This window comes from Oncorhynchus mykiss, chromosome 2, assembly GCF_057628025.1.
Source record: "Oncorhynchus mykiss isolate SJ-2025 chromosome 2, ASM5762802v1, whole genome shotgun sequence".
NCBI classification, from domain to species: Eukaryota; Metazoa; Chordata; class Actinopteri; order Salmoniformes; family Salmonidae; genus Oncorhynchus; species Oncorhynchus mykiss.
This window is the reverse complement of record NC_143023.1, coordinates 13,404,334-13,411,416: the sequence shown is the minus strand read 5'-3', so window position 1 is coordinate 13,411,416 and position 7,083 is coordinate 13,404,334. Positions and strand designations below refer to the sequence as shown.

The 7,083-nt window shown below is 45.6% G+C and overlaps 1 protein-coding gene across 1 annotated transcript; it reads right to left on the bottom strand.

Moving 5' to 3' along the window:
• On the bottom strand, positions 1 to 6,146 carry LOC149984856 (peptidylaminoacyl-L/D-isomerase-like). Its single transcript, XM_090189176.1, has 3 exons — positions 6,049 to 6,146; positions 723 to 1,937; positions 1 to 465 (listed from the first exon to the last, which is right to left on the bottom strand). The coding sequence occupies exons 1-3, from the start codon at positions 6,113 to 6,115 to the stop codon at positions 65 to 67; spliced, it is 1,683 nt and encodes a 560-aa protein (XP_090045302.1). The 5' UTR covers positions 6,116 to 6,146; the 3' UTR covers positions 1 to 64.
• Positions 6,147 to 7,083: the final 937 nt, after the last annotated feature.

Here is a 7,083-nt window from a genome sequence, read left to right as displayed (position 1 = left end):
TTGAATCTAGTGAGTATAATGTATGAAGGGTACTACAGAAAGGGACATGGTCATGTATAGAGCTCTACTGAAGGGGGAAGTGTAGTGGCTCTCTGTAGCAGACGGCTGGGAGAGCTTCACAGCAGCTCTGGTCGCTCCAGGTATAGTTTCCCTGGGGGTCCAGTGTCATCATGGCACACTGGCCCTGTATGGGGGTCCCTGGCTCACCCTGGGCCCAGTGACTGAAGGACACAGCAGCCTTGCTCAGCCAGTACCACTGCCCTGTCAGTGAGCTCCGACGGAGGCCTATCCACACCTGACCCTGCGTCTCCCTCAGTTTATTGGTCACTTGAAGTAGAAACTCTTCTGTGTTCAGGCTGACCAGACTGTAGCCCTGATCTTGGCAGTACTTCAGAGACTCGGGCCAGCCACCCTGCTCATCCCCAAGTGTCACAACCTCTGGCCTCAGCAAACAGCCCTTAGAATCTGTGCATACAAACGAGCATGCACACACAAGCACAAACACACACACACACACACACACACACACACACACACACACACAAGCACACACACACACACACAAGCACACACACACACACACAAGCACACACACACAAGCACACACGAGAGAGCAATCAATATATTCCTATAAAAAACTGGCATACAACAGACATGAATGATATGCATAATATGCATAATTCACAGCAATACAACACTATGAAACCTCTACAACACCATACCTGGATCTGTGCTGATGCTGGCAGCCGGATTCCCAAAAACCATGCCGTTTGTCTCTCCCAAGTAGTAAGCAGCCATTTTGGAGGAACTATGCCAGATGACATGCCTCCTGTATTCTGTTCCAAAGTCAATGAGTGCCCAGGAGTACTCGGTCCCCATCATGGGAGTCCATGTGACATCCAGGGCTGTGTTCCCCTGATGCACCCCCTCTGTCTGGGCTGTGGGGGCTACTAACAAGGCCTGGTTCCTCATGGCGTTGAGGGAGTGGAGGAGGTAGCAGGTGGAAAAGCTATGCGTTGGGATGAGGCTGAGGAGTAGGCCTGGCCTGTGGAGGGTCAGGGAGACAAGACTGGAGGTCTTGACCAGGGAGGAGCCACCAGGGAGGAAGGGATAGAACGACAGCTCGTGGGAAGACTGCAGTTGGAGGGGCTCTGTGGGGGGTTCGCTGAGTAAACTCACACTTTGGTTGGTCGTCAGCAGGAAGGTAGTTTCATTCAAAGCTCCATTCTCCAAAGAGGGGGGCACGAGGTATTCTGACCCCCAAGCTGTGACGGGGTACAAAGGGCTGAACAGAAAACTACAGGTGCAGTTAGTTGTGGCAGCACATGGGTGGCTGTACAGAACCGCCACGGGGTGGTCGGCCAACACGTGTGGCTCTGGCAGCGATCTATTGAGCCCGAGTTGAACCAGTTGGAACGGCTGGAGTGAGACAGTCTCGTTCTCACCTGCTGGCCCTGAGATGGTGACCTTGTTAGTTTCTTTATTGTTTATGATGATGAGCCTAAACAAATGGTTCCCTGGGTCTATTTGAGGTTGATCATGCTTCATCTCAGGTATAGGGGGGACATGGTACTCTGTACCCAAGCTCTCCACCGGTGGGACTACCGTGGCCTGGATGCTTTCACCTCTTTGGCTGATGGCAAGGACACTGATGTCTTTGTTGCTGGTCACATAGATTGTGTTGTTAGAGAACTTTGACCTCTTGAGTTCTGCACTTATCCAACTCGTCTGAATCACAACTTCCTGTGCTGCATTCAGGTTCCTGGTATCTGTGGAACCCAGTTCCCTCATTTTCACAATTACCGTGGTGTCACTGTGTAGTGCTGTGATTACAATTCTGTTGTAAGGCTGAGTGGGATGGTAAAAGGCGATGTTCTCCGGGAATGCAGTGATGAACTCTTTGCCAAAGCTATTAGGAAAAGAGTGTGCTGTGGACACTAAAGAGGGGTAGAAACTGCTAAAACATCCATTTTCATATGCAAACAAAACTATTCTGCTCCAGGATAAGATTATTTAATCAACAAAAATACCCAAACATGTCGACAGACTTAAGAGTCTGTGTTCCATATTGGTTAACTAATAAAGGAAATTGTATTTTAGGTGACTATGTGCTGTTGATGTTAGAGGTGGAGAACGCTCCAATACTACTAGTGTCAGACCAGCAGGGGGGGACATACTACAGGCCTGAACAGCCTGTTTTCCTTTCATTCAACACAACAGGCTCATCTCAAGAGTGTAAAGTGGCTTCCTTTCCTATTCTCCTTTCCTTCATCTTCAGTAATCTGAAAGGACAGGATAGGTGAAAGCTACAGCACCAGTCAAAGTTTGGACACACCTACTGTACTCATTCAAGGGTTTATTTTCTAATAGTGAAGACATCAAAACTATGAACTAACACATATGGAATAATGTAATAACCAAAAAAAAATTTAAAATCAAAATATATTTCATATTATTTGAGATTCTTCAAAGTAGCCACCATTTGCCTTGATGACAGCTTTGCACACTCTTGGCATTCTCTCAACCAGCTTCATGAGGCAGTCACCTGGAATGCATTTCAATTAACAGGTGTGCTTCATGGAATTTCTTTCCTTCTTAATGCGTTTTAGCCAATCAGTTGTGTTGTGACAAGGTAGGGGTGGGTATACAGACGATAGCCCTATTTGGTAAAATACCAAGTCCATATTATGGCAAGAACAGCTCAAATAAGCAAAGAGAAACAACAGTCCATCATTACTTTAAGACATGAAGGTCAGTCAATATGGAAAATGTCAATAACTTTGATAGTTTCTTCAAGTGCAGTCGCAAAAACCATCAACCGCTATGATGAAACTGGCTCTCGTGAGGACCGGCACAGGAAAGTAAGACCCAGAGTTACCTCTGCTCCAGAGGATAAGTTTATTAGAGTTTACCAGCCTCAGAAATTGCAGCCCAAATAAGCTTCACAGAGTTTGAGTAACAGACACATCTCAACATCAACTGTTCAGAGGAGACTGGAGGCCTTCACGATCGAATTGCTGCAAAGAAACCACTACTAAAGGACACCAAAAATAAGAAGAGACTTGCTTGGGGCAAGAACATGAACAATGGACATTAGACCGGTGGAAAATAAACTATATTTTGTCATATGTACCGAATACAACAGGAACTGTGAAATACTTACTTACAAGCCCTTAACCAACAATGCAGTTCAAGAAATAGTTAAGAAGATAAAAACCAAATAACCTAAAGTAAAAAATAACAAAGAAATAACAATAATGAGGCTATTTACAGGGGGTACCGGTACCAAGGGGAGTGTCAATGTAAATAGTCCGGGCGGCCATTTGATTAATTGTTCAGCAGTCTTATGGCTTGAGGGGTAGAAGCTGTTAAGGAGCCTTTTGGTCCTAGACTTGGCGCTCCGGTACCGCTTGCCGTGCGAACAGTCTGTGACTTGGGTGACTGGAGTCTGACATTTTTGGGGTCTTTCCTCTGACACCGCCTAGTATATATGTCCTGGATGGAAGGAAGCTTGGCCCCAGTGATGTACTGGGCCGTACGCAATACCCTCTGTAGCGCCTTATGGTCAAATGCCGAGCAGTTGCCATACCAGGCGGTGATGCAACTGGTCAGGATGCTCTCGATGGTGCAGCTGTAGAACGTTTTGAGGATCTGGGGACCCATGGCAAATATTTTCAGTCTCCTGAGGGGGAAAAGGTGTTGTTGTGCCCTCTTCACAACTGTCTTGGTGTGTTTGGACCATGTTAGTTTGTTGGTGATGTGGACACCAAGGAACTTAACTCTCGACCCGCTCCACTTCAGCCCCATCAATGTTAATTGGGGCCTGTTCGGCCCGCCTATTCCTGTAGTCCACGACCAGCTCCTTTGTCTTACTCACATTGAGGGAGAGGTTGTTGTCCTGGCACAACACTGCCACGTCTCTGACCTCCTCCCTATAGGCTGTCTCATTCTGTTGGTAATCAGGCCTACCACTGTTGTGTCATCAGCAAAAGTAATGGTGTTGGAGTCGTGTTTGGCCATGCAGTTGTGGGTGAACAGGGACTACAGGAGGGGACTAAGCGCGCACCCCTGAGGGGCTCCAGTGTTGAGGATCAGTGTGGCAGACGTGTTGTTGCTTACCCTTACCATCTGGGGGCGGCCCATCAGGATGTCCAGGATCCAGTTGCATAGGGAGGTGTTTAGTCCCAGGGTCCTTTGATCTGATGAGTCCAAATGTGAGATTTTTGGTTCCAACCGCCGTGTCTTTGTGAGATGCAGAGTAGGTGAACAGATGATCTCTGCATGTGTAGTTCCCACCGTGAAGCATTGAGAAGGAGGTGTGATGGTGTGGGGGTGCTTTGCTGCTGACACGGTCAGTGATTAATTTAGAATTCAAGGCACACTTAACGAGCATGGCCCTTTACTTTCAGTGCAGCAAACTCTCTCCAGAAGTTCAGTGAGGATCTCTGAATGATCCAATGTTGACCTAAATGACTAATGATGATAAATACAATCCACCTGTGTGTAATCAAGTCTCCGTATAAATGCACCTGCACTGTGATAGTCTCAGAGGTCCGTTAAAAGCGCAGAGAGCATCATGAAGAACAAGGAACACACCAGGCAGGTCCGAGATACTGTTGTGAAGAAGTTTAAAGCCGGATTTGGATACAAAAAGATTTCCCAAGCTTTAAACATCCCAAGGAGCACTGTGCAAGCGATAATATTGAAATGGAAGGAGTATCAGACCACTGCAAATCTACCAAGACCTGGCCGTCCCTCTAAACTTTCAGCTCATACAAGGAGAAGACTGATCAGAGATGCAGCCAAGAGGCCCATGATCACTCTGGATGAACTGCAGAGATCTACAGCTGAGGTGGGAGACTCTGTCCATAGGACAACAATCAGTCGTATATTGCACAAATCTGGCCTTTATGGAAGAGTGGCAAGAAGAAAGCCATTTCTTAAAGATATCCATAAAAAGTGTTGTTTAATGTTTGCCACAAGCAACCTGGGAGACACACCAAACATGTGGAAGAAGGTGCTCTGGTCAGATGAAACCAAAATTGAACTTTTTGGCAACAATGCAAAACGTTATGTTTGGCGTAAAAGCAACACAGCTGAACACACCATCCCCACTGTCAAACATGGTGGTGGCAGCATCATGGTTTGGGCCTGCTTTTCTTCAGCAGGGACAGGGAAGATGGTTAAAATTGATGGGAAGATGGATGGAGCCAAATACAGGACCATTCTGGAAGAAAACCTGATGGAGTCTGCAAAAGACCTGAGACTGGGACGGAGATTTGTCTTCCAACAAGACAATGATCCAAAACATAAAGCAAAATCTACAATGGAATGGTTCAAAAATAAACATATCCAGGTGTTAGAATGGCCAAGTCAAAGTCCAGACCTGAATCCAATCGAGAATCTGTGGAAAGAACTGAAAACTGCTGTTCACAAATGCTCTCCATCCAACCTCACTGAGCTCGAGCTGTTTTGCAAGGAGGAATGGGAAAAAAATTCAGTCTCTCGATGTGCAAAACTGATAGACACATACCCAAGCGACTTACAGCTGTAATCGCAGCAAAAGGTGGCGCTACAAAGTATTAACTTAAGGGGGCTGAATAATTTTGCACGCCCAATTTTTCAGTTTTTGATTTGTTAAAAAAGTTTGAAATATCCAATAAATGTCGTTCCACTTCATGATTGTGTCCCACTTGTTGTTGATTCTTCACCAAAAAATACAGTTTTATATCTTTATGTTTGAAGCCTGAAATGTGGCAAAAGGTCGCAAAGTTCAAGGGGGCCGAATACTTTCGCAAGGCACTGTACGTCTAAACTTTGGACTGGTACTGTATATTGACAGGATAGCTGAAAGCTATATGGTGGATGAATTTGCTTCCACCCTGTTCAGTCAGTTTTTCAAAGGAGATGATGAGATGTATTTATTGAGATGAACCCAGTTTGTATTTTCTTCAGCATTTACAGCATCTCTAATGACAGAGTAACTTTGTAAAAAGTCCTAAAACAGGTCACAGTCATGTAGAGAGATACTGTATGGGATTGGTTCACCTGAGTCAAAGGCTGCCAGGACCAGGAGAATGACTGGCACCACTCCCATGGTTGTGACGAGGGCCATGGCCGCTAAAGCCAGAAGGGAGCAGGGGTGGTGTCAGATGGGTCGTCGAGGTTTGCAGGTAACTGGGCTGTGAAGGCAAATATTAGTTAAACTTGTTACAATTTCAGAAACATAGCAAAACAGTCCTGTCATCTAATATTTATGTGGCCGTTGGTTGTGGTTGTTTAGGTAGCAGCTTTGGTTAGGCACACTGTGGGTTGTTTACATATCAACCAATTTCCCTTAGCCCAAATTTGACCATATGCTTTGGCAAAGAAAACATTGGAAACAGGAGGCCTACAGGCCAACTCCTGTTGTTGCCATGGCAGGTCTTTGAGGACATGAAGTCATTTGCATCTCTGACAGGTCCTGTCATTTGAGAAAGGTGTGTAGCCAAAGTTGATGAATAAGGCTAGGTTCAACATACAGTGGGGCAAAAAAGTATTTAGTCAGCCACCAATTGTGCAAGTTTTCCCACTTAAAAAGATGAGGCCTGTAATTTTCATCATAGGTACACTTCAACTATGACAGACAAAATGAGAAAAACAAATCCAGAAAATCACATTGTAGGATTTTTTATGAATTTATTTGCAAATTATGGTGGAAAATAAGTATTTGGTCAATAACAAAAGTTATATGTTGGCAATGACAGGAGGTCAAACGTTTTCTGTAAGTCTTCACAAGGTTTTCACACACTGTTGCTGGTATTTTGGCCCATTCCTCCATGCAGATCTCCTCTATAGCAGTGTTTTTTGGGGGCTGTTGCTGGGCAACATGGACTTTCAACTCCCTCCAAAGATTTTCTATGGGGTTGAGATCTGGAGACTGGCTAGGCCACTCCAGGACCTTGAAATGCTTCTTACGAAGCCACTCCTTCGTTGCCCGGCGGTGTGTTTGGGATCATTGTCATGCTGAAAGACCCAGCCACGTTTCATCTTCAATGCCCTTGCTGATGGATACATGGCCCCATTCATTCTTTCCTTTACACG